This window comes from Aotus nancymaae, unplaced genomic scaffold (assembly GCF_030222135.1).
Source record: "Aotus nancymaae isolate 86718 unplaced genomic scaffold, 86718_ANA_hifiasm-v0.15.2.pri h1tg000032l_0, whole genome shotgun sequence".
Classification (NCBI taxonomy): Eukaryota; Metazoa; Chordata; class Mammalia; order Primates; family Aotidae; genus Aotus; species Aotus nancymaae.
In genome coordinates, this window is record NW_026988445.1 from 15,286,011 (window position 1) to 15,313,684 (window position 27,674).

The 27,674-nt window shown below is 43.4% G+C and overlaps 1 protein-coding gene across 1 annotated transcript; it reads right to left on the reverse strand.

The window, feature by feature from the left end:
* Nucleotides 1–3,833: 3,833 nt before the first annotated feature.
* On the reverse strand, nt 3,834–25,891 carry CCSAP (centriole, cilia and spindle associated protein). The gene is made up of 3 exons (XM_021677347.2): nt 25,466–25,891; nt 9,519–9,787; nt 3,834–8,178 (listed from the first exon to the last, which is right to left on the reverse strand). Exons 1-3 carry the CDS (start codon nt 25,836–25,838, stop codon nt 8,002–8,004), a joined length of 819 nt encoding a protein of 272 aa, XP_021533022.2. The 5' UTR covers nt 25,839–25,891; the 3' UTR covers nt 3,834–8,001.
* Nucleotides 25,892–27,674: the final 1,783 nt, after the last annotated feature.

Genomic DNA, 27,674 nt, shown 5'->3' on the forward strand with positions numbered 1-27,674 from the left:
ACCATAGCCATCTGCTTCCTGTCAAAACCCTGCTTTCCTTGGGCGTACAGAGAATTCTATGTTGTATTGTTCTTGCACTGTCTCATTTTTTTAGGGGTGATGCTTGCCACACTTAGGTAAGTCCGGCGGGTTTTAGGGAGCATCATTATGCTTGTGCACTATGGGCACAGAAGCTTATATACAGTGAAGTTCTGCTGCCAGGTGTGTATACCTTTAAATATGCTGTGTCTTCTTGGTGAATTGACTCTTTTATATAAAGACCCTCTTTATCCCTGGTAATTTCCTTTGCTGTGAAATCAATTTTGCTATTGCTTTCTTTTTTGATTAGCATTTGAATGGTCTATTTTTATTTTTTATTTTTTTAATTTTTTTAGACAAAGTCACCCAGGCTGGAGTGCAGTGGTGCAATCTCGACTTACTGCAACCTCCACCTCCCAGGTTCAACCAATTCTCATGCCTCAGCCTCCCAAGTAGCTGGGATTACAGGCATGCGCCACCACACTCGGCTAATTTTTGTATTTCTTTTTGTTGTTGTAGAGATGGGATTTCACCATGTTGGCCAGGCTGGTCTTGAATTCCTGGCCCCAAGTGATCCACCCGCCTCAGCCTCCCAAAGTGCTGGGATTACAGGCAAGCGCTGGGATTACAGGCCTGGCTTGGTTTATCTTCTTCTGTCCTTTACTATTAACCTATCTGTATGGCTGCATTTAAAATGAATTTCTTATAGACATCATATAGCTGAATCATGTTTTTGAAAAATAATTCTGATACTGTCTTTTAATTGGTATATTTATACTATTTACAGTTAATGTAATTACTGATGTGTGTGGTTTCTTTTTGTTCTGTTTTTTGTTCTTTGGCTCCCCATTTCCTGTTTTCTTTTGGGTTATTTGAACCTTTTTTTTTCTTTTTTTTTTTTTTTTTGAGACGGAGTCTTGTTCTGTCACCCAGGCTGGAGTGCAGTGGTGCGATCTCGGCTCACTGCAACCTCCGCCTCCCAGGTTCAAGCGATCCTCCTGCCTCAGCCTCTGGAGTATCTGGGACTACAGGCACCTGCCACCATGCCTGGCTAATTGTTGTGTTTTTAGTAGAGACGGTTTCGCCATGTTGGCCAGGCTGGTCTTGAACACTTGGCCTCAGGTAATCCACCCATCTGGGCCTCCCTGGGATTACAGGCATGAGCCACCGTGCCTGGCCTAGTTGAACATTTTTGGTATTTCATATTGCCTATTATGATTTTGACTATATCTTTGTATAAAGTTTTGAAAGAAAAACACCAGTCTATTTAGAACCATTTTTATCACTTAAATTTAATTAGAATACAGAAACCTTCTCACCACGTGGGTCCCTTTACCTGCCCTCTTTCTGTTAAAGTTGTCTTATATATTGCATCTACATACATTGAAAACCATATCAGATGATGTTGTATTTTTTGCTTTCAACAATCAAACATGTTATAAAGAACTCAAGAGGAAAATAGTCTATTATATTTTACCCAGATCCCTACCATTTTTGTTGCTTTTCTTCCTTCCTGATCTTCTAAGTTTCCTTTTGGTGCAGTTTTTCTCTGAAGGACTGGCTGCCTTTGCCGTTCCTTTAGAACAGGCCAACTGCTGCCTGTCTTCTCCGTTTTCATGCATCTGAGAATGTCTTTATTTCACTTTCATTCCTGAGGAATGCCTCACTGGATAAGAATTCTGAATTGACAGTTATTTTCTTTCAGCACTTTAAGAAATCGGCCACTTCCTTCTGACTTCCACGGTTTCTGATGAAAATTCTGCTGTCATTCAAATTGTTGTTTCCCTATAGGTAATGCATCATTTTTCTCTGGCTCTTTTCAAGATGTTTTTTAGTTTTCAGCAGTTTATGATGTGTCTGGGCATTGACTTCTTTGAATCTGTCCTGTTTAGGATTTACTCAGCTTCTTGAATCTAAGGTTTCAGCCATCCTGGGATTTTTTCAGCCATTAATTATACATGTCTGTCAAGCACTGCACTCTCTTATCCATCTGTGACACGACTGTGAGACCTGTCGGTATCATCCCACAGATCCCCCTGAAATTCTGTTCGTTTTTCAGTGACTTTTTCTGTTCAGATTGGATGATTTTATCAATCTGTGTCTTTCTTTTGTCATTTCCATTCCATGGAGTCTATCCAGTGAATTTTTAAAATGTAATAGTATTTTTCAGTTCTAATATTTTCCTTTGGTTCTTCTTTATATTACCTCTTTACTGATAATTTCTACTTGAATATGTTTCAGGAGTGATTGCTTAGTTGAGCTTTTTTAATATTAACTACTTTAAAGTCTATAATGGCTTCTGTTGTCTTTTCCCATTAGAATTATTTTCATGGTTCTTTATATGCTGAATAATTTGGGATTGTATTGTAAACATTTTGAATGTTACATGATGAGACGCAGCTTTTGTTTAAGTCCTATAGAAAATGTTGATATTTTTGTTTTATTATAGCAGGATAGCAGGCAATTATCTGGTGATATTCAGGCCAAAAACTCCAACCTTCCTTCTGTGAGTTTTGGTCCCAATGTCACTTCAGTTTTCAAAGAGGAAAAGAGCGCATCAGCTCAGCCCCACGCTTGTAATGACGCAGCTCTACTCAGTGGAGATGTGCGAGGCTCTCCCTTGGCTTCCGGCTCCTACAGGCTTCCGCTGGCAGCCAGGGGGTTACCTGGGAACTTCAGCATGAGAAAATGGGGAAAAGGAGAGGGAAAGGGGTCACTTCCCTCACTCTCTGAGCTTCAGCTGTTCCTTCCCCTCCTGTCTCTCAAGCCAGGCTGCTTCTGGATCTCTACACCACGGTGCCCACTTCTGTGTTTTGGCCTGTCTTAAGGCCAGATGATACATGAAGAAGAAAAAAAAAAGGAAGACTCACCACCACTTTAGTGGTACTTGGAAGTCCAGTGTACCCAATCTGTGTGTTACTTACTTTTCAGAGTCCTCAAATAGCTGTGTGACACACTGTCCATATTTTATAGATGTCTTCAGTAAAAACAAAGCGGGGGAAATGTGTGCTTACTCCATCTTCCTGGAACTAGAATCTTCCCTAAGATATTAAGGGACAAAAATTGGAGAATGTCTGTAGTATTATCCAATGTTTGTGCAAAAAAAGTGTGTGCATGTACCTCCACAGAAAAATGCATAGGAAAAAGGTCTGCAAATTTACACACAAAACTTAAAACTGGTTTATTCTAAGCAGGGGAGTAGAATTTCAATGAGAGGAGGTTTGTTGTTGAAGGGAACTTTCACTTTTAACTCTATTTTTTTTTTTGAGATGGAGTTTTGCTCTTTTGCCCAAGCTGGAGTGCAGTGGCATGATCTTGGCTCACTGCAACCTCCTCCTGGGTTCAAGCGATTCTCCTGCCTCAGCTTCCCGAGTAGCTGGGATTACAGGTGCCCGCCACCACGCCTGGCTAATTTTGTATTTTTAGTAGAGATGGGGTTTTACCATGTTGGCCAGGCTGGTCACGAACTCCTGACCTCAAGTGATCTGCCCACCTCCGCTCCCAAAGTGCTGGGATTACAGGCGTGAGTCACCATGCCCAGCCAACTCTATACTTCTTTTTGAGTTATTTTAACCATACACTATTACTTTTGTAACTTTCAAAACAGTAAGAAGATGTGAAGGAAAAGACTGGGAAAAATTAGAGCTCAACTGTAAGTGTATATACACTATTTATCTTTTCCTGGACATATCTAATGTATCTTGTTAAATATTTACCTACTGAAAAATCCTTTTAGGAGTCAATATGATTATACATTTTCTTCAAGTCTTTTAGGTGCTAAGCAGAATTATTTCTCACAAAGTAGTCTCAGCCTGTAATGTTAATTAACTTTATTCACATTTTTCCAAGTAAATACAATATTAACTATAAGCTAAAAATGATACATAGTTCTTAGAAAATACAACCCCAAATTCCTGTGGCCTGGGCTTTGTGATTATATGTACCCTTTGTTCCAACCTCCAGCATTTTAAAGTGAATGCAGTGCTCAAAACAAACTTACAATAGCATAGGGAAACCTTCCCTAAATAAAGTTTTGTTATTATAAGAGAAATCTAAAAAGAGGCCTCTACTGTCTTCATTCAGGTGTCCAGAATTTCAAAAAGAAAATAGTATTAAAAGAGCAATCAATTTTTTTTTCCATCTCATACTAGCAGGCTTGAAGGAGGCAAATTTGGACCAAAAATCTAGACAGAGCTCCTTGCATAGGATCTGGTATTAAGCACACCTTACACCAAATAACTCCATATCCACCCTATAATACAAAAATTCATTTCAAATGCAAACATTTTGAAATTATATAGTAAGGACCTTATATGGGTCTGGTATTAAGTTAGACACGAAAGCAACTATAGCATCAAGCTACATAAATATTAGCACCATTTTTAATCTAGTCCAGTGAAATGTAAAACTATCCATTAAACTGATTTCTACTGAAGCAGTCAATAAGAAAAATCATTTTACTTCTGATATATGCTTTGCGCCTGCTCCTCTTTGCTGGTAATACTTTTGAACATTTTAAAGAAAGTACAGTCCGCCCTCTGTATCTGTGAGTTCTGCATCCATGGATTCAACCAAATATGAATTGAAAATATTTGGGGAAAAAAGGATGATTTCATTTGTGCTGAACATATACAGGCTTTTTTTCCCTAGTCATTATTCCTTAAACAATACAGTATAACAACTATTTACAGAGCATTTACATTGTATTCAGTATTTTAAGTAATCTAGAGATGATTTGAAGTATACAGGAGGATGTGTCTAGGTTATATGCAAATATTACGCCGTTTTATAGAAGTGGCTTGAGTGTCCGTGAAGTTTGGCATTCTAAGGGGGGCCTGGAACCAATGTCCCATGGATCCTGAGAGGTGACTGTACCATAACATTCCATGTACAAAGTCTGCCCAGTACAGCATTATCATCCTAAAAAAGGATAGCGGAAGACCCTACAGATTTAACTTACAAACTGTGCAGAATTCTTTTCTGGAAAGAATTATGGCTTCCAATAACAGCCACATTGATTGCTCTCTTTCTTACAATTTAGTCAGCTGAGTTCAAGTGACCTAATGTGTGTGTGTGTGTGTGTGTGTGTGTGTATACACACACACACACACACACCCTTCAAGTTGCTAGCAATTGATCTTTGATGAAACACAATGACAAAGATATTGCATATGAAGTGGCATAAATATATGCCTCCTACATAATATGCACGAAAGATCACCTTATAGCCTATTCTACATTTACTCATTTTTAAAATGAGTCTTTTAAAGATTCATTTAGTCAAATATTTCCAAGTAAATACAATATTAACCAAAAGGTACAACTATTAACTATAATCTTTTAAAGATGCATTTTAAAAATGAATAAATGTGCTTAGAAATTTTAAGGAGCAGAGTATCTATGTCACCAAAGGTGCCAAGTGTTTTAACAGCTCCTAAATAAGAGCAGTTAAAAGACAAAGAACCAATTCCTATTCACTTTTCCTCCCGTGGACTTAATGTCCAGCAGGGTGCTAGATATTATTGCTTCAATATTCTATTACTTTTATATTAAAAGCAATAACATAAAAAAGCAAAAGCACATTTATGACAAATTGTTTTAATTAAGAACTTGAAATCAAAAATTTAAAAAGTTTTATGTAGCATTTAAGTATCACTGGATTCTCAGTTTCAGACTTTTTCAACATGAAAGGTAATTTTTAAACTATCTCACTGTCTTGCAGGTTGTCCTAAGAATTAGAAACACGATTACAACCATATTCATTTCTAGAATGAAAAGAAAGAAGGAGACCATCAAATTGTAACAACTCCTACAATTTTCACAGGTTCAAAAGATAATTGTCCCTCTTTAAAAAAGGAAGAAACCCTAACCAACTAAGGCCTTGGACATAAGATAAAGGCTTACAATTCATACTGATTAATTGATGACTCATGCACTTTAAAAGTACTTTAAAAATCTCGTTCATTTGTCTTTCACCTAAAAAGAAGAAAAAATTGGCCAATATTTGCCTTCTAGGTCTTACCTCTGTCTGGAGTTTTAAGTAGTAAGTACATTAAATACAAGTCTGTTTTCTAAACAAGAGAAAAGTCTGGGTGTTCAAATCTAGAGGAAGTCGGGTTTCTAAGGCATTCCGTCAGTGTGGGGCCTGAAGCACTCTCCAAGGCTGTCTTTCCTAGATTGTCAGCTGCAGCACAAGCCTGAGCTGGATGGCTAACACCAAACATGCAAGAAGTGACTTTAAAGGAACAGTTTTCACAATCAGCTAACTACACCACACGTTAAGGTGATCTTTAGGTACTTGTGTCATTTAAAGACTTTAATAATAGTTAATACCAAAATTCACCAGTTACTAGCAAGGTTGTTTTGGACAACATGTAAAATTCCTTCTTTTGAAATATACAACTCAATGTATTAGGAGAGCTCTCTAAGGAAACCAATTCACCTTAAAACTACGCAAATATTTAAAAAGTTTTTTTAAAGCTCACGATACTTCAGTATGTGTTTTCAAAGCTTAAACAGTTATGATCACATGTGAAGGTTTTATAGGGAATGAAACCAATCTGTTCTAAAAATTGACTATGGTCTTCCAAAGACCCAGAGAAAAATATCAAGGTAATGTTCAGCCTCACGTCCACTCACACATCTTCAGGTGCCAAGCTGGCATAGGCAAAGCACCTTTCTTATCTCTTGTAAGGAATTTAGCACACATCCTTCTAGTAGATTCCTATATCCACAGGACAGAGAAGATGTCATCCATTTGATGGAAACCAGTGTTTTTTAAAATCATTTTTCTACCTCAAAAGCAAACATACTAAAGAGAAGGAGCACTATTTACATAAATTTGTGCCTATCCACACACCACCATTCTCTCCCATTAAAGTGCAGATAAGAGCTACTAGCTAGGAATCAAAGAGTAATGTATTTCAACCTTAAGTTTGAACACTGTACATCATCAAGACTTTGTTATTGTTAAGTGTTGTAAAGAAAAAGCAGAGAAAGTAGGGGTGGGCAGTCTGTCTAACAGGCATCTTAACACCGGTCCCCATCCCAGTGGAACAAGCAATGCCAAGTACTAAATGCAATTCCACACTGTAAGTTCGAAATGTCATTAAGAGGCAAAAGTCCACAGCAGGTGTATGCCAAAAGATCGAGTGTGACAAGGGACTGAATCCACAGTATGTGTCCTAAAAAAAAAACCTTGCAATGAAAAAGGGAGTCTTTGACTCAAAAGAAACTTCACTACTGCTCTACACACGTATTGTGTTGTGTGCACTTCATCTACCGGAATGTATTTGAGCTATTAAACTATTAAATAATAAGTGCCTAGATGCTCATTGGAAGAGAAAAAGAGACCCTCGCCCAGCCCAGATAATTCTTAAATATCACAGTCTACATGAAGATGCTGCTGAACTGAAATACAAACAAGTTTAAATTTTTCAGGAACTAGCAAAGTTCTAGTTTCGTTATACATGGAATCAGTAGTGTTGACACTCGTTTTTGACTTGATATTCTTTCACAAAGAAAACAGCACATAAGGAAAACGAGTCTTACGTTGTAGGATGGAATGGTCTTATAGCTACAGAATCTGGAAAGTTATTTAGAACAAGATGAAAATAGGCTCTACCTAAACTTATGAAAAGAATACTGAAGTATAAGCATCCGTCGCCATTTAAAGGCATTTGGTGTCAGTATCTTAAAAGACTAAGATGCTTTAAAACAAAACCCTTATAAGAATATCAAAGATTTAGGGAATTATCTTCATAAATAACCAAATGTCTATGGCTTCAACTGTCTGCCCTACTGCTGAGGTAGGTGACCAATATTCATCAAAATAAAACAATCTTTTACAAATTCCCTAAAAAAAACCTTGCATAATCAGTTGGTTTCTTAAACCTGTGTCCAGTTTCTTTTGATGGTTTTTGTTTTGTTTTTCCTTTTGGTCATTGACACTTTTTAAAAGAGGCTGTCCACGCAAGTGTTTCTTTAAGCTCTCGCTGAATAGCACCTCATGTATTCTGTCATCCACGGGTTCTCTGAGGAGGAAGCCTTCATCTTTCTGTTCTTCTCTACATCCACAGAGTGGGCACGCTGCCTTTGGGCAACCAGTTTCCTTTTTTCCACCTGTCTTCTGTTCTTGGCTCGTAATGCTGATTCATGAATCTAAAGAGAGTTCAAAATAAAAGGATAGTAACTTGAGTGGCTATGATACTAATGTTCAACAAAGGTTACCATGAAGCTGGCTATTGCCAGGTCACCTGCAGCAGGGCAGAGTCAAGCCCCGCCTCTCTCTAGAGTTCTTCTTTACATAAAAATTCCCACAGAAGAGCCATTCTCACTTGACGCTACTCTCATTTGATTCATTTCAGGGATAATGAAACTAAGCATCAGCAAATTAAATGTTAGACAGAGATGGTAAGCAACTAATTTGCATGTGCCTCTAGAACTGGCTCTGGAAATTTGTCCAAACTGCTTAGCATTAAGCATAAGTATTTCATTAGAGACTCATATACAGCTCATAAGAAGCAGGGGAAATAAAAGAACTTTAAATGTTTACCATCAGTATACCAAACACGTCTCAGGGGATTTTACCACCTAAGATGTCTTACACTACAGATAAATCCTGTTCAAATTAATCCTGTGGACTTGTCAGAGATCTTTTGTCAAACGGCAGCTTTGTTGTCTCAAATATCACTCCAAATAACACCATCTGCTAGGGTTCAGAAGTCTGTTCAGTGAAATTTTCATCATGTTATTTATCCAGAACTGTTTGCAGTTCCCCTTTCTGCTTCCTTAAACGCATCCTTTGCTTTAGGCTGTCGTAACGGTGTTAATGCTAACGTGCGTGTTTTGTGACTCCACACAAAGATCCTCTCATTTGAAATGTTTCCAGGCCTTGATACAGGGGGACAAGCTAAGGCTTAATCAGGGGAGAACTAAAGCTCCTGGGAGTAAAATGCATTCGTTAAGGATGAAGAGGGGAAATGCAGCCATTTGAATTTCATCAGAAGAGCAAAAGGGAGTCTATGGCAGATGCCAAGCAATCAATCAATCAGACAAACCAAAGATAAAGGAGTCAAAGTACCAGGTTACTGAAGCTGAAGGAAACCTAAACAGCTCAAGAGGCCAGTGGCAAATCCAGACAGGCCGTCGTCAGCCTTGGCTGTGCTGCTTCTCCTTACCTCTCGGCCCCCCAGGAACTTGCGAACCCCAACTCAGCAACTACTTTTTTGCCCAGCTTGGTGTCACTAAACACTTCTGGGTACCAGGTAACTCCCAGCCAAAACCCCTCACTCTCCAGGCAACCAACATGCAGGATCCTCCTTTGATTAATCAGAGGTTCCAAAGGTTTGGTGAGTTCCCCAGCCCACCATGCTATCCCCTAAGATCTCCCATGGGCCCAAAGCATCCAGTGGCCAAAGGACGTGATGCCTGATGACAGGCACATGGCCCCACTTGCCACTCTCAAAGGGAACACAGAACCACAAGGGCCCAGAGCAGACCTCGTGCACAGGAGCGGATGCACAGACGTTGTGAGTCTTCTGGCTTCCTGTATCCATCTGTTTTTCTCCCCAGCCATAAAGAGCAAATGGATGCTTGTTTTCTTTTATTTTACTTGATGATCTTTGGGGACTTGTGACTGCTTTCCTGTTTCCTCTAGCAAATAAGGCACTTGGTTGCTGTCGAGGCTCTGTCCTGGCAGGTGATTTGTCAGTCTCTCTTGTTCTGGTTGGTTGTTCAGGTTTCTCTTCTACATCTTTCCCTGGCAGTGCTTTTGGAAAGAGATAAATGAGATGAAAATATACTTTGAAATCAGATTTATATATAATTACTTTAAATATTTAGGTTGAAAAATCATAATGCTTAAGTCAGTAACATTTTCACTTATGGCTCAACTCATATCCACTTAAAGCAGAAATATAGGAAGAAGTTAGCATGGTAATTTTCAAACCATTTATCTCATTTTAAAATCAACAACAAATATACCAAGATTGAACCACTGCCACTCCGATTCTAAGATTTAGCATCTGGAATGTTAAAAGCTAGAGAGCACCACAGCCTAAGGGCTTTCTCCTCAATTCCCCAAGATAAATCCAATCATCTCAATTTTGCTTTGCTTCAGGGAAAGATCTAGATTTGTGGTCATCCTCCAGCAGCTGCAGAAGGTTGGTGTTTGAGTTACTCCACCCAAAAATGCTCCTTAGTCCCTCCGTGCTCCTCCTGAGAGATGTTCCATCTGAAAGCCCCTCTACAGCACAGGGAGTGGTTTCCATCGTTACCGCCTAGGTGCGCAGACAGGCATTCCCCATGAAGTGAGGGCCCAGTTGAAAGGGGGCTTCTGCAACACTTGCAATGGAAATGACTCCATGAATCAGGCCCGGGTCTGTACCACACTCCTAAATTCTGGGGAACCTCCGGTGGTGAATGTGGCTGCCCCACCTTGCTATCCTCAAATAGCAAGGACGCACTCTAAAAAATACCTATTCCCCTGAACTACCTTTTATGATTTTCCCATTTATTATTTTTTAAGCTTTTTTTTTTATGAAATCAGTATGATTCGGTATTAACCCTTTGTAAGCCTGTGTTTCCTTCCACCTACAGTTCCACTGAAGTAGGAGTTCCTGATGGGTCTAGGGCTCCATCTGAGGTGCCCTGGTTGTTTAGGCCATAGGAGACCCTTTTTCAGATGCTCCAGAGTTGTGCTCTTGGTCATGATTTTATCTTTCTGTTTCCTTTTTTAGAGACAGGGTCTTGCTCTGTTGCCCAGGCTGGAGTGCAGTGGTGTGATCATGGCTCACTGCAGCCTCAACCTCCTGAGCTCAAGTGATCCTCCCACCTCAGCCTCCTGGAAAGGTGGGACTACAAATGTGCACCACCACGCTCAGGTAATTTTTTAAAAAATTTCTTGTAGAGATGGGGTCTCACTATGTTGATCAGGCTGGTCTCAAACTCGTGGCCTCAAACAATCCTCCTGCCTCAGCCTCCCAAAGTGCTGGGATTACAGGCCTGAGCCACTGCACCCAGCTATCAGTGATGGTTTTATAGATTGCTATTACAAGGTCTTATCACCTCTGTAGGACAGAATTTCACCATTACTACTTTTAGTCGTGACTGTTCTCTTGTCTATTTCTACTTCCCTTTAAAGTTGAGGGCGATCAGAGATAGGGGAAGAGAGGCCAGTTAGAAAAACATACTGATCAGACCAGGTGGGAGGTGGTACCAGGAGGCTTTTTAACAAGGACCCTCCAACCAGGCACGGTGGTTTACGCCTATAATCGCAGCACTATGGGAAGCCAATGTAGGCTCCCATAGTGACTAACATGGTGGAACCCCGTCTCTACTAAAAGTAAAAAAATTAGCCAGGCATGGTGGCGCATGCCTGTAATCCAGCTACTCGGGAGGCTGGGGCAGGAGAATCGCTTGAACCCAGGAGGCAGAGGTTGCAGTGAGCTGAGATCGCACCACTGCACTCCAGCCTGGGCAACAAGAGCAAAACTTCGTCTCAAAAAAACAAGGTCCCTCCAAAGCTGACAGCCCAGCAACACTGCAGCAGACTGACAGGTGGACGGACGGACAGACACCATGAGGACCCCGGGAAGGACCATGTGGGTGCTGGGTTCTGCGGCTCCTGCAGGTGTTCGGAGTGGATGGTCATGCTGTCCTCTGACACAGGCCCCGCAAAGGATGAGGAAAGGGTGCTTGCCACCTCGGATGCAAGACACTCCTGGTCCCGGCAGCCGGACATTCAACTGGAGCTCAGAAAAGAAGATGGCATGGAGATGAAAGCCACGGCTCTCTTTGTGGACCAGGTCACCCAGGAGAAATGCAGAGCCGGAGGAGAGGAGGCGCAAACAGGCCCAGGGACACTGTTGTTTAATGAGCAGGCAAAGAAAGGAGAACCCAAGATGGGGGCAGAGGAAGGGTAGCAAGAGAGTAAAAAAAATAACAGGAAAGAGGCTGAGCAAAGAGTTTCAGAAAAGGAAAGCACAATTAAATCAGTCCAAATATTACAGAGAGATTGGTAGGATGAAGATGAAGAGACTCTGCCTTGGCAGCTCGTGGTCACTGGTGCCAGAGGGGAGGTGTGGGGTGGGGGAACCAGACCTCAGCTGGCTGGGGACTGAGCAGAGTAGAGCCTACCCATCCTAGTTCTGGCGGGCTACTGGACCCACCCTCCCCACTAAGGATGACCTGGAAGAGCTAAATGAAATTCAAAACTGGCCCCAGGCTAGCCATGTCTACAGGTAGCCAACATAAGAAACTAAAATCTTCTCAGGAAACCTTTAGGCCTCAAATTATTCCTAGAAATAACTTTTCCAACGCAACGACCAGTGTGCTGGAAAGACAACCAGGCACACAGGAGGGAAGGTAAAGAGGGGGACCCGGAGAAGCAAGAGGCCTGAAATCCAAGGTGTCTTATTCAGACTACGAAATAGCTGTGCTTATAGAAAGACACAAGAATGACCCGCAACAGGAGGAAAGAAAAGACGGACAATACAGAAAAGGTAAAACTTATCACCGTAACGTTAATATTTATAAAACTCTTTTGTAAAACTCTTGAAATAGTGGCTGGCACAAGAGAAGTGTACGTACGTGTGGTATTATATATATGTGTGTGTCTGTGTGTGCACGCCTATACACTCATTGGTTTTTGTTCACAGTTCGTGCCTCATAACTCCCATAGCCCCTGTTCCAGTCTTTCGTTATAATGTTGGGTGTGTTAAATCTCAGGAGCAGGCCTCCGAAGCAGAATCTCTCTGCTCTACTTTCCCCTGCCCAAGGCAAGACTAATCTTCCTGCCTTCTGATTGTAGCTGAGCTCAGGAGGTTCCTGAAGGCTGGTGAGAGGGGATAGAAGCTTCACACCCCTTTCCCCTTGTCTCGTCCCATGCATCTCTTCATCTGGGTCCTTTCTGATATCCTTTTTTTTTTTTTTCTTTTTTTGAGACAGAATCTTGCCCTGTTGCCTGGGCTAGAATGCAATGGTGCGATCTCAGCTCACTGAAACCTCCGCCTCCCGGACTCAAGCAATTCTCTCACCTCAGCCTCCCAAATAGCTGGGATTACAGGCATGCACCACTGCGCCTGGCTAAGTTTTGTATTTTTAGTAGAGACTGGGTTTCATCATGTTGACCAAACTGGTCTGGAACTCCTGACTTCAAGTGCTCCACCCACCTTGGCCTCCCAAAGTGCTGGGATGGCAGGCGTGAGCCACTGTGCCCAGCCTGTAATATCCTTTATAATAAACCGGCAAACGTTAAGTGTTTCTCTGACTTCTGTGAGCCAATCCAGCAAATTAATCAAACCTAAACAGAGGTCATGGGATCCCCAAATTAAGGCTGATCAGTCAGAAGTTCCCAAGGCCTGGATTGCGACTGGTGGCAAGGAGGGGCAGTCTGTGAGACGGAGCCTTCAACTGGTGGGACCTGACGCTGTCTCCAGGCAGACAGTGTTGGAACTGAACTGCAGTGGGTGTCTGCTGAAGAAGTGACTGCTTGCTTGCTGGAGGGGAGATAGCCCCACACATTTTGGGGTCACAGATAGCCCCACATATTTTGGGGTCACAGAAGTCTGTGTTGATTGTTCTTGTGTGACACCAGAGGAAAAAGAGTTTGAGAGTTTTTTCCAAACAATAAGTTTATGTTTCTAAAACCCTGTTTGAAAAAAACAGTTTAAAATAAAGACATCTTCAAACAAAAACAGCATTTCCACCATTAATGGTGGAAGATTACAATGTCCCTTTCTCAGTAATTGGCAGAACATTCAAATAAAAATAAATTCAGTCTCAATTTAGAGCTGGCAGTCCAATACAATAGCCATGAGCCACATGTGGTTACTAAATTCTTTTTTTTTTTTTGAGATGAGTCTCACTTTGTCATCTGGCTGGAGTGCAGTGGCATAATCTCAGCTCACTGCAACCTCCACCTCCCAGGTTCAAGCGATTCTCCTGCCTCAGCCTCCTGAGTAGCTGGGACTACAGGCACGCACCACCACACCCAGCTAATTTTTGTATTTTTAGTAGAGATGGGGTTTCACCATGTTGACCAGGATGGTCTCAATGTCTTGACCTTGTGATCCGCCCACGTCAGCCTCCCAAAGTGCTGAAATTACAGGCATGAGCTACCATGCCTGGCCTAAATTTTAATTAAGTAAGAGTAAATAAAATTAAAGATTCTTTTCCTGAGTTACACTAGTTATTGTTCAAGTGCTCAATAACCACATGGCTAGTGGCTACCCTGGTAGACAGTGTGGATGGAGAACACGCCCATCATCACAGAGAGAGCTGTACTGAAGAGTCTGATGTTTTAAATGCATTTAAACAGAATTAATAAACTTGACCGAATAGATGTATATAGAACACTGCACCCAACAACTGCAGAATATAAACCCTTATAAAGCATATACAGAACATTTATAAGAATCTGCATATCCAAGGCCATAAAGAAATCTTAATATATTTACAACTGAAATTATATAAAATATATTCTCTAACCATAATGTAATTAAACTAGATACACAAAAAAACTTCTAAAAATCCCTCCCAGTTTCAAAACTTAAAACCATTTCTAAATAACCTATAGATCAAAATGAAAATGCGGTTGCACAAAAATGTGAAGGTACTTAATGCCACTGAGCTGTGTGCTTTATTTATTTTATTTTTATTTTTTTGAGAAGGAGTCCCACTCTGTTGCTCAGGCTGGAGTGCAGTGGTGCGATTTCAGCTCACTGCAACCTCCCACCTCCCAGGTTCAAACAATTCTTCTGCCTCAGCCTCCTCAGTAGCTGTGACTACAGGCACCTGCCACCATGCCTGGCTAATTTCTTGTATTTTTTAGTAGATATGGGGTTTCACCATGTTGGCCAGGCTGGTCTCAAACTCCTAACCTCAAGTGATCCGCCTGCCTCGGCCTCCCAAAGTGTTGGACCCGGCCAAGCTGTACACTTTAAATTAGTTAAAGGAGGCTAGGAGCAGTGGCTCATGCCTGTAATCCCAGTACTTTGGGAGGCTGAGGCAGGAGGATCACTTGAGCCCAAGAGTTTGAGACCAGCCTGGCCAGCATGGAAAAATCCTGTCTCTACCAAAAAAAAAAAAAATTTTTTTTCATACAGGGTTTCACTCTGTTGCTCAGGCTGGAGTGCAGTAGCATAATATTGGCTCACTGCAACCTCTACCTCCCAGAGTTAAGCAATCCTCCCACTTCAGCCTCCCAAGTAGCTGGGACTACAAGTGCACACCATCACGCCCAACTAATTTTTGTATTTTTTGGTAGAGACAGGGTTCCACCATGTTTCCTAGGCTGACCTTGAACCCCTGGGCTCAAGTGATCTGCCTGCCTCAGCCTCCCAAAGTGCTGGGATTACAGGCATAAGCCATTGTGCCCAGTACCCCCCACACAATATTTTTTTCTTAGTGAGCCAAGCATGGTGGCACACAACTATGGTCCCAGCTACTTGGGAGGCTGAGGTGGGAGGATTCTTGAGCCCAGGAGGTGAGGCTGCAGTGAATGATGATTGTGCCACTGCACTCCAGCCTGACTGACAGACGAAGACCCTGTCTCAAAAATAAATAAATAAGGCCAGGCACATGGCTCATGCCTGTAATCCCAGCACTTTGGAAGGCTGAGACGGGTGGATCACAAGGTCAGGAGTTCAAGACCAGCCTAGCCAAGATGGTGAAACTCTGTATCTACTAAAAATACAAAAAATTAGCTGGGCGTGGTGGCACATGCCTGTGGGCCCAGCTACTCCAGAGGCTGAGGTGGGAGGATCACTTGAACCTGGGAGGCAGAGGTTGCAGTGAGCCAAGACCACACCACTACAGTCCAGCCTGGACAACAGAATGAGATTCCATCGCAAAAAATAATAATAATTAATTTAAAAAGTGGTTAAATAGTAACGTGTGTTATGTGTATTTCAGCATCATTTTTCAAAATTCCAAGTAGTGGTAATAGAGGGCATTCTTTTCTTTCTTTCTTTTTCTTTTGAGACAGAATCTGACTCTGTCACCCAGGCTAGTCTTAAACTCCTGACCTCATGATCCACCTGCCTCGTCCTCCCAAAGTGGTGGGACTATAGGTGTGAGCCATCGTGCCCAGCAGAGGGCATTCCTTTCTTAATTCTGGTATCATTGGGAACATTTCTCATTTCCTCATTGAGTACACCGTTTGCATTAGGGGTTTTTTGTTGGTTGGTTGGTTGGTTTTGAAACAGAGTCTCACTCTGCCACCCAGGCTGGAGTGCAGTGGCATAATATCAGCTCGCTGCAACTGCCACCTCCTGAGTTCAGGTGATTCTTGTGCCTCAGCCACCCAAATAGCTGGGATGACAGGTGTGCGCCACCACACCCTGCTAATTTTTATATTTTTTGCCATGTTGACCAGGCTGGAATATATGTTTTCTTTTCTTTTTAATATATGTTTTATTGCATTTTAGGTTCTGGGGTACATGTGCACATCATGCAGGATTGTTGCATAGGTACATGCATGGCAATGTGACTTGCTGCCTCCATCCCCCCATCACCTATATCTGGCATTTCTCCCCATGTTATCCCTCCCCAACCTCCCTACCCACCCCATCCCTCCCCTAGTCCCCTCCAACAGACCCCAGTGTGTGATGCTCCCCTCTGTGTCCAGGTGTTCTCATTGTTCAACACCCGCCTATGAGTGAGAAGATGCAGGGTTTGATTTTCTGTTCTTGTGTCAGTTTGCTGAGAATGATGGTTTCCAGATTCATCCATGTCCCTACAAAGGACACGAACTCATCATTTTTTTATGGCTGCATAGTATTCCATGGTGTATATGTGCCACATTTTCCCTGTCCAGTCTATCATCGATGGGCATTTGGGTTGATTCCAGGTCTTTGCTATTGTAAACAGTACCAAAATGAACATATGTGTGCATGTGTCTTTATAATAGAACGACTTATAATTGTTTGGATATACACCCAGTAATGGGATTGCTGGGTCAAATGGAATTTCTATTTCTAGGTCCTTGAGGAATCGCCACACTGTCTTCCACAATGGTTGAACTAATTTATGCTCCCACCAACAGTGTAAAAGTGTTCCTATTTCTCCACATCCTCTCCAGCATCTGTTGTCCCCAGATTTTTTAATGATCGCCATTCTAACTGGCATGAGATGGTATCTCAATGTGGTTTTGATTTGCATTTCTCTAATCACCAGTGATGATGAGCATTCTTTCATATGTTTGTTGGCCACATATTTGTCTTCTTTTGAAAAGCGTCTATTCATATCCTTCACCCACTTTTGAATGGGTTTGTTTGTTTTTTTCTTGTAAATCTGTTTTAGTTCTTTGTAGATTCTGGATATTAGCCCTTTGTCAGATGGGTAGAATGCAAAAATTTTTTCCCATTCTGTTGGTTGCAGGTTCACTCTAATGATTGTTTCTTTTGCTGTACAGAAGTTTTGGAGTTTAATTAGATCCTATTTGTCTATTTTAGCTTTTGTTGCCAATGCTTTTGGTGTTTCAGTCATGAAGTCCTTGCCTATGCCTATGTACTGAATGGTTTTGCCTAGGTTTTCTTCTAGGGTTTTTATGGTGTTAGGTCTTATGTTTAAGTCTTTAATCCATCTGGAGTTAATTTTAGTGTAAGGTGTCAGGAAGGGGTCCACTTTCTGCTTTCTGCACATGGCTAGCAAGTTTTCCCAACACCGTTTATTGAACAGGGAATCCTTTCCCCATTGCTTGTTTTTGTCAGGTTTGCTTCCTTATGTGGATACTACACATGAATATTAAATTTTATAAATTTTTGTGACTATTTTTAAAAATCATAATGAAAATTAGAAAATGAGTTTGAATAAAAATGTTACATGGCAAAACATACATGATGCAGCTAAAGCAGTTATCAGAGGGAAATTTATAGCCTGAAATGAATATATCAAAAGAGAAAAACAGGGAGCAAAAAAATCAATAATAAGCATCCATTTCAAAAAGTTAGAAAAGAGCAAAATAAACCTGAAGAAAATTAAAGTAACAAAAAAAGGATAATAAATTAATGAAAATGTATCATAAAGAGAATCCACAAATCTTAAGCGTGGGGAAAAATCTAAACCAATTCACAAACCTCTGGCAAGTCTGATCAAGAAACAGAGAAAAAAGTAAAAACAAAAATAAGTTTAAAAAATATAGCAAATTGGAGGGTTCAGGTTAAACATACACTGAAAACCTGTGCTTCATAGTCCCCTAAAGTTTATAGTCTCTTCCTCCCCAAATCCTACTAAAGTGAAGGAAGAAAGGTATAAAGCCACAAGGACAGAGAGCAAGGGAGGTGATGACATCAGGCAAAAGGCATCAATAACATTTGGAGAAAAGAAAAGGAGGTGAAGAGGTAAAAATGGCCTCACAGAACTGAGCAGGATCAATCCTAACTGCCAGAGGGGAAACGCCTCCAGGATAGAAGCTGGGCCCTAGAAAGAGTCATATGAGCCAGGTATGGTGGCTCACGCCTATCATCCCAGCACTTTGGAAGGCCAAGATGGGAGGATTTCTTGATATCAGGAGTTTAAGACCAGCTAGGCAACATAGTGAGACCTCATCTCTACTATAAATTAAAAACGGGAAAAATAGGTATGGTGACATATGCTTGTGGTCCCAGCTACTCAGGAGGCTAAGGCTGGTGGATCACTTGAACCTGGGCGGTCAATGCTACAGTGAGCTTAGATCATGCCATTGCACTTCAGCCTGGGCAATAGACTGAGACCCTGTCTAAAAAAAAAAAAAAAAAAAAAAATTAAAGAGTTGTATGAGGCGCCAGCTTCCTCAGAAGACTAGTGAAGTGGATTATCTTTTCCAGAAGTTCAGCATCAATCAGCACCCCAGCCCTCATGCTCTTCTGACTATAATATGGATGTGCTCCATTGAGAGTTGGGATCCATAGGCCCTCGCCTTGAACCTGGGCTTGGTGCCATTGAAAGTAATGGCAAAACCCGCAATTACTTTTGCACCAAATAATAACTTCCCCAGTGAGGGTAGAATGGGTGAGGAAGGGCCTGCAGAGCTCCTGAGGATAAAAGAGAAAAAGCAATGCAGTATCCTCAAAGAGAAAAAGCAATGCAGTATCCTCTCAGTCTGTCTCTGGACGCTGTCCTTACAGACCAGCCAGTGTGTTCTGAAGAAGGCCAGGCACAGGAGGAGGTCATGCATGTGAGTGTCCCAGCAACAGCCCAGCCGTGCCCCTCCGGCCTGGAGCCTCCCAGTAGAGGCTGTAGACAAGGTGTCTCACTGCCCAGGGCCAACTTCCAGCCCAGAAAACCAGAGCACCAGCAAAGGAGGACAGCAGGTGGGGGGCCTCCATATCCAGGGGTTCTGCATCTGCATGCTTATTCAACCATGAATTGAAAATATTTGGGAATATTTTCAATTAATAAACAGAAAATAATACAACAATAAAATGTAATACAAATTAAAAATACAGCATAACAACTATTTACATAGTATTTAATTGTATTAGGTATTATAAGTAATCTAGAGATGATTTAAAGTATACAGGAGGATGTGCACAGGTTATATGCAAATACTACACCATTTTACATAGGGACTTGAATATCCACAGATTTTGGTATCCATGGGGGTGTCTTGGAAGCAATCTCTCACAGCTACCAAGGGACAACTGTTTTTACTAGTTTTAAGCTACTAATTTTCAAGGTAATTTTATTACACAGCAATTGATACTTCTTTTACATTATTTCCCCTAGTTCACATGCCAGATGGTCGCCCCTCTTCAACCCAAAAGGCCTGTGGATTTCAGTCTTGAGTGGCAGAAGCAGGGTAGGCTTGGACTACCTTGAGATGACCCTAGGGACAGCAGAAGCCAAGGGTAACAACTTCCTGAAAACAGAATGAGCTGAAAGGCCTCATGGTAAAGAAGGAGACCTCTCCCAGCGCTTTCCTCCATCCCTGTTCCCAGGATGCTGGTGCCAGGCTTATTCCCCATGAGACAGGAGGCTGCAGATGCACTGTCTGGGCAGCTCACTCAAGAGATGCTGGCAGGTGTACATGTTTGGAGTCCCCAGAGGAACAGCTGGGTCCTCATCCAATTACAGAAAACAGGTATCCCCCATGCACAGAGCTCCTAAAAAGCTCTTTCAGGCCTTACTCTTAAATATGAGCAGACAGGCTAAGAGCAAACATCTGAGTACATCCTCTGTTAGTAAGGAAGAGAACTATGCAGAAAAAGACAAGGCAGGGAATGGAAGGCAGCTCTGAAAAGATATTTCTGGCCTTATTTTTTCTTTGTAGGTTAAAAGAAATCTGAAAACAGAATGCTATTTTTTTTTAATGTAAAGAACATTAGGGACCAGAAATAGATGATCTCTTGGGAATTTAAAACTAAGGTGAGAATTTAAAATTTCAATAGAAATATTGAAAGATAAAAATGAAGGGTTCTCCCAAAAAATAGAACCAAAAATTCTAAATTCCAATGTTGAAACATTTTTAAGTAAAAATGTTAGAGGTCTGATCCAGGAGGTACACCATCCAACTCAGGATAATTATAGAAAGAGAAAATAAAGCATATGGAGCAGCGAAAATTATTTTTAAACAGAAAAATAGGAACTATCACTGAACTGAACGAAGCTTCCAGAATGAAAAGGCCCAGCCAAATGAATGAAAAAAGACACACACAGGCACATCATAAAATTTTAGAACATCTAGGATAAAAAGAATCTCCCAAAAGCTTCCAACAAAACAAAGTGAAAACAAATATGGGCGGGGGGGTCACATACACAAAGCAGGTGTCAGAATGGCATGGCACTTCTCAAGACTACAACCCAAGGCTAGGATTCAGTGTAATCATAATGCCTTCAAACGCTGAGGTTTCCAATTGAGAATTATTTACCATGAAAAAATATCAATCCTGGATATAATAAAGGCATTTTCAGATATGCAAGGTTATAAAATTTCTAATTCCCATGCAGTATTTTACAGGCTTTACAGAGGATGTGCTTCCTCAAAAGGAAGAAATTGGCCAAGCAAAAGGAAGACCCAGACGTGCAAAGCAGGGGATCACCTAAAGGAGGGAAATGGTAAAGAAAGCCCAGTTCAGCAGCCGTGCCAGGTCTAGGCAGTATAAAATCTAGGCTGGAACAAGAGGATTGAGGGCTCAAAAAATAAAAAATGTCTCCAAGGGAAAAAACACATCAAACCAACAGAACACCTAATATATCTGACATGTGGCAAGTTTTCTAGTACTATTAGGCCATTTGAGGCATTAGTGATAGGTAAAATAAGTAAGAAATAAAAAACAGTGATAGGTAGCTTATTTTTTAATAATCCCATTACTGGAGTAGGAGCAAAAGAAAAATGAGCAAACAAAAAAGTGAAACAATTATTAATTTTAGGAAAACCATAAATTTTAACAAAAAAAAATCAGAATATATTACATGGCTCACCTGCAAATATTTACACAGCCATAATTCAAATACAGAACAGAGATTAAACAAAACAATCATACAGTTACTATTGTGGGGATATGGGGGAGAGGAAATGAGGGTTGGTATGTGTCTGGGGGTAGAATAGGGGAGGCAAAGCTAAGATCCCGAGCCAAATCTTCATCTACCATAATGGGAAGTCACAATCGAATAATGTTCACAATCAAAAAGCCAACAGATAAGTCTAAATGAAAAGAGGGTGGCCAATGCTGAAAGGACAGCGAAATCGAGTTAAAAGGGGCAAGGGGCATGGGTGGGAAATGCGGCAGGGTCATGTTTTGTCATTTTAAGCAAAATTGTTTACTGCACATGTAAACTTTGCTAAAAATAAAATCTATCCTGAAAAGAAAACGTGACTATGAAGTAAGGAATGGGAAACAGTCTAGACCACTCTTCACAGCATATTGGCAGTGGGAGGAAAAGAATCCCATGGTCCACAAGCACTTCCACCTCCAAACCCCAACACACCACACACACACACACACACACACACACACACACACACGGAATTTCCTAATAGCTTTTTAGTATCCATCCCTTAAATAAGAATGGGGAACCAGGGATCAAAGAGGCAAGAGGTGAAAGACTGTGCTGAAGAAACACAGGAAGAGAAGAAAGCAAACAAAAACTTCTAATATATATCAGCAGTAAGATAAAATCCTATATGCATGAATCAGGAACCAGATACTATGTTTTAAAAAGAAATATAAAGGGAAGGAAAGGAGTGACAGAAGGAAGAGAATGAACGCCAGCCCAGAAAACAATTCAAGAGCTCTTAAATTTAAAAGAATAATAGGATCCCTCAAATGGAAAATGTAATAAGAGACTTAGAAGATACAGCTGAGAATATCACCCGGAAATCAAAACAACAAAAGATGAAAATCTATAAAGAAAAACTTAGAAAATTAGAGGATAAAATGATAGTCTAATATCCAACTAAGGACTTACCAAAACAATGGGAAAAAAATAGAAAGGAAATCATTGCAGAAAACTTCTAGGAATTAAAAACATGAGTTTGTCTATAAAGACCCTCCAAGCGCCCAGCAAAGCAAAGGAAAACAGATCTAGATCAAGGAAAAATGTCAGAACACAAAGGCCAAAGAGAAGACCCTGAAAGCTTCCTGAAGGGAACACGTTTCCTACAAAAGATCCAGATCAAGAATCATAATGATGCAGGTCTGTAACATCAGCTGTCATAACACATAGGAGGAGATGCCTCCAGAATGTCTACAGACTAGAATTCCATGCCCAGCCACACTCACCAAATTGTAAGGGTAGAATAAAGCCATCTCCTGGCATTCGAGGAAAACTAACCTTTGAACCATCCTCTCTCAGGAAGCCACTAGAAGATGTGCTCCACCAAGAAGGGGTAAACCAAGAAAGGAGATGACATGAGGACCACACGACAGAGACTCAAACCCAAGAGAGAAGCCAAGAAAGGTCCTAGGAGGATGGCCAAGGGCCCTCCCAAGATGCCAACCAGCCAGCAGGCCACAATAGAGCAGCCACGTCTGACAGAAGTAGGTCAGGGGCCTGGGAGGAGTGTCTAAAGATGGCAAGAGTGATAGTGAACCTGATGTGTTGGTTATATTGTGAAAGAAAAAGGAGAATCATGGGAAACAGTATGGATCAGCTTTGAACAACTTTTTCCATGGGCACAATATTGTAGATACTAATTATGAATCCAACGAACTCTGAGGACTGTATTGAGCAGATGTGGAGCTGGCTCATGTGTGTGTGGGTGAGGAGATCAGTAAAAAAGAACTAAAACCAATAGATAATGTTAAAAACTGAAAAAAACAATCAAATGTCAATAAAAGCCATGTTACTTGGAGATACAGAAATAAATACCAAAGGAAAATCCAGGGTGTTATGTATGACAGGGGACTGATGTGCTTTTGTAACAAGTCAGATGGAACTACATGATTCTATGTGAATCTGTGGGTTCAAGGGAAGTAAAAACTTTTATGCCTTGTAGAAACTCAAAAGAGTGCTCATTGCTCTAGTATTTCAAACCATTCACTTAAAAGCCAGGATATTTAATCTTGTGCAAACAACACAGGAGTCAAAGGGCCTCTTACAGGTGGGAGCAAAACAAAAGATGCTGCTATCGTGAGTCCTGAAAGCAGAAACATCCTTTCTCCTTCCTGATGCCTAAACCAGAAACGTTAACAGGGAAGAAATAACTGGGAGGACGCTATCTCTAAGGAAACCAAAATAATCATGAACTCAGAGCTTACCTGAGCTGGTAAACACAGGCAGCATCCATATCACAATGCTGCCTAAAAATTGTATTTCTATTGCATGCAAATATTTGACAGCTCCACCACAAACAATAAAAGATGGGGCAGAGAAAAGCCCGTTTAGCCTGATAAAGTACATCTCAATTTAGCTAGCAGATCAGAGCCCACAGGAATAATCTGGAAGGCATGTTCCCTACCCCCTCCACCTTCTGTTATTTGCATTTCTAGCAGTGATCACTGAAGCATCAGGATTTGTGGGGATTCACAAGTAACATGATGATGGGAGGAGGCAACCCTGCCTCCGATGATGAGCTGAAAATAGCTGAAGATGGTACATACAACCAAGAGCGAAGCGACCTGGCTCAGAGCCGAAATTTCATCTCCTCCTCAGCCTCTCACAGAGAAGCCAGGGAGAGTCTGATTGGCTTGCAATCGGGTAAACAAAAATACATACATAAATAAATAAAGTCACTGATCCTGAGCTTCTGTTTCTTCATCTATAAAATTGAGATTAAAACATGGTCTCTTTTCGGATTGTTTTGAACATTAAATGACAACATACATATTCCTACATCAGTGACTGAATGTCTAACAGGCTCTCAATGCATGTTCCTTATTTTCCTCACTCCAGCCTCTTTAAAATCCAGGGATCTGGTGATGCCTGGCCAACGTTAGAGAAACAGGAAGGAACCATTGGTTACTCCAGGCTGTACTGAGGCTTCAGCTGGGTCCTCGGCACCAGCCTTATATGCTCACAGTCCCCAGCCCTGAAACCCTCTGAGCAGGAAAGACGGTGAAGGGCCAAGGCTGGAAGCACCCGCGGCAGCAGGAGCACTAGCGCTTTCGGATCTGGAGGAGCGAAGGAGGATGGGGTGGGATGGAATGGGAGAGAACCTAGCACTTACAAAGATGCTCCCACAGCCAAGTTATACAACACTCCACGTAAACAAACGCGAAATATTCTTTAAGGACAGCGCAGCGAGGTCGCGGAGTTAACACGGAAAACAATGACCCCATTCATCAGACAGAGAGCTTAGCTCTGTGGTTCTTAACCTTTTGGGTCACCTTTTAGAATCTGATGACAGCTGGGGCTCCTCTGATCAAAAATGGGCGCTTAGAAATAAGCAGATGGGACTCAGTGCTTAGCCAAGCCGGAGAGGCCCGCGAGGATAGAACCCGGACTCAGCCAGCTGCGCTTCAATTGAGTTCACCGCTGGCTGGACCGAAAGCCACCTAATTAAGGAAATAAAAGGTGGCAAAGGCTGCCCCTTCCTTATTTTGTCAAGAGAGACAGATTCTGCCTACGGAGCGGGGGGCGGTGGGGGAAGGAAGAGCCTGCCCCTAAGGGCGCAAGAAATAGAGATAGGAGGCCGTGTGCGGTGCTCACGCCTGTAATCCCAGCACTTTAAGGAGGCTGAATCACCTGAGGTCCGGGGTTCGCCACCAGCCTGACCAACACGGAGAGATCCGGAGTTCGAGATCAGCCTGACCAACATTTTTCTCTACTAAAAATACTAAAAGAACCAGGCGTGGTGGTGCAAGCCTGTAATCTCAGCTACTAGGGAGACTGAGGCAGGAGAATCGCTTGAACCCGGGAGGCGGAGGTTGCAGTGAGCCGAGATCGCGTCATTGCACTCCAGCCCAAGCGACAGAGCGAGACTCCGTCTCAAAAAAGAAAAAACATAGAGATTGGCTGCTAAGAGCTTCGAGCAAACCGTCCCTCAGTGCAGGCCCCTCGCGCTCCCCTCCGGACCCAGTACCTGGCAGAGCTGCGTCCTCCGCGTCCTCGGCCTCCACGCCCCCGGCCTCCGCACCCTGCTCCTCCGGGGCCCCGCGCGCCCGCCGTTCCGCCTCCTCCTGGGCCGCGGGCTCCGCGGGCGGCGGAGGCGAGGGCGAGGGCGGGGCGCACCGGGGCGCGGGGCCCCCGGCGCCCGACGACTCCGACGATGCCGAGTCCTCCGAGGAGCCGGCCGGGCCCCAGTCGTCCCAGAGCCAGGGCGCGTGCGCCTGCTCCAGCAGCCGGCGGCCCAGGCGGTAGTGCAGCAGCTCGCGGTAGCACGGCCCGTACTCGTCCCAGCGCGGCTCCTGGTAGCGCTTCATGTACTCGCTCTTCACCCCGCTTCCCGGGGACATGATGCCTCCTGCCGCCTCAAGCGCCAGCCGCTGCGCGCTACCCACCGCCTACGGGACCCGGGACACGACACAGAGGCCGCCCCGCCCCTCCGCCGGCCCTGCCCGCCGCGACGTTTAAACCCGGAGCCCCGCCCGGGCGGGTGCAGGGGGCGGGTCCCGGCGGGGGCGGGGCGGGGGCGGGGGCGGCCTGGACCGGCAGTGGAGGCGGGGCCCGAGCCGGACCCGAGCTGCTGGGGTCGGAGGGCGCGCCGCGGAGGACTGCTGCTCCGAGGGCTGAAGGCGGGCAGGCTGCGGGCTGGTCCCGCCGAGGGGCCTCGGGATCCGGGGGCTGAGCGGCAGGAGGAGCGAGGCAGGGGAGCGGCGGGGCCGGTGATCGGGTGGCCCCGGGGTCTCCGGAGGCGCCCCCTGAGCGAGGCGTGCGGACCCTCGGGACGGCCTTACCTCCTTCCCGCCGCGCCCGGCGGATCCTCTGCGCCCAGGCCCGAGGCGCGCGTGGCGTAGCAGCTAAAGCGCGGCTCGTTCTCCTGCACGCTTTCCTTCTAGGCAAGATGTCGCCGCGGCAGCCCGCGCTCCCGCGGCAGGCAGGAGGCGGAGGCGCCGCCTCAGTCCCGGAGCCTCCCCGCGCGCTCCAGGCCCCCGGCCCCCCGCCCGCTCCGTGAGGGCGGCTGCTTCCGTGCAGAGCGCGAGGCGCGGGGGTGCTGGCAGGCCTCCGCGGGCGGGCCTCCCAGTCCGAGGGGCCCGGGCCCAGGCCCAGGTCCCTGGCCCACTTATTCGAGGTTCCCGCGCTCGCTAGTCCCAGCAGACGCTTCCCCAGGCACATGTCACTCCGCAGGAGGCGTCAGTTAGGGGCAAGAGATGCCTCCTCTCTCTGGAGATGCGGCTCCCCCACCCCAGGCCGCGGCCGAGGTCGACACTCTCTGTCCCCATTCGAAGCCTCACCGCACCTCTCCTCTGTGTTCACAACACCTCTTACTCTAGTTTTAACTCCCTTTTATGTCTACACCCCCCGAATTCTTTCAGATATTAATCAAAACCATTTTACTCGCTCAGACACCCGTTTGCACATAAAACTTTGACAGATTACGTTGTACAGAAGTATACAATGTTGCCCATTTGTTACAGTTTCAAAAGTGGCCCCGCACTATTTTCCCTTTCTTCAAAAAAAAAAAAAAAAAAAAAAAAAAAAAAAAAAGCCTTGATACAGTAGCTGCAGAGAGATTTGAAAGGAAAACAACTTTTGGAAAATCAAAACATGTAGCAGTTAAAAAGCAGGCCCAGGCCATGAGCAGCGCTCATGGCTTCCGCATCGGCACTCCCACGACTTCACCTACTTTCTACATGTTCGCCTCCTGCTTCCCACCACGGACGCCCACTTCATCATAGCTAAATGATTCAGAGGTGGGTACTGACCCAAATGGGGCCGGTCAGACCGTCTGCTCTGAAAACTTGAAGTTACTATCATTAGCGCGGGATTGTGCTAATGGCAATTTTTTGGACGGCAACTCCAGGATACCATGCTGCTAATGAGTCCGCGGACGCCCTGATTTCTCCACTTCCCAACTTTATTTTCTGTTCCTTGACTTACATTAGGGACATTCTAATGCATTTTCCTTTTGTTTAAGTTGGCTGGAGTTGATTTCTGATGTTTGCAACCAAAGTAACCTTAATATATATTGAATAAGGTGGGGGAAATGGTTATATGTAATTCCGTGAGACATGGCAGGACACCATCCGCCTCAGTTTTTGCTGCATAATTCATTCCAAAACTTAGTGGTTTAAAACAGCTAAGAGTTATTATTTTTCATGATTCTGAGGGTTAGCTGGAAGTTCCTCCAC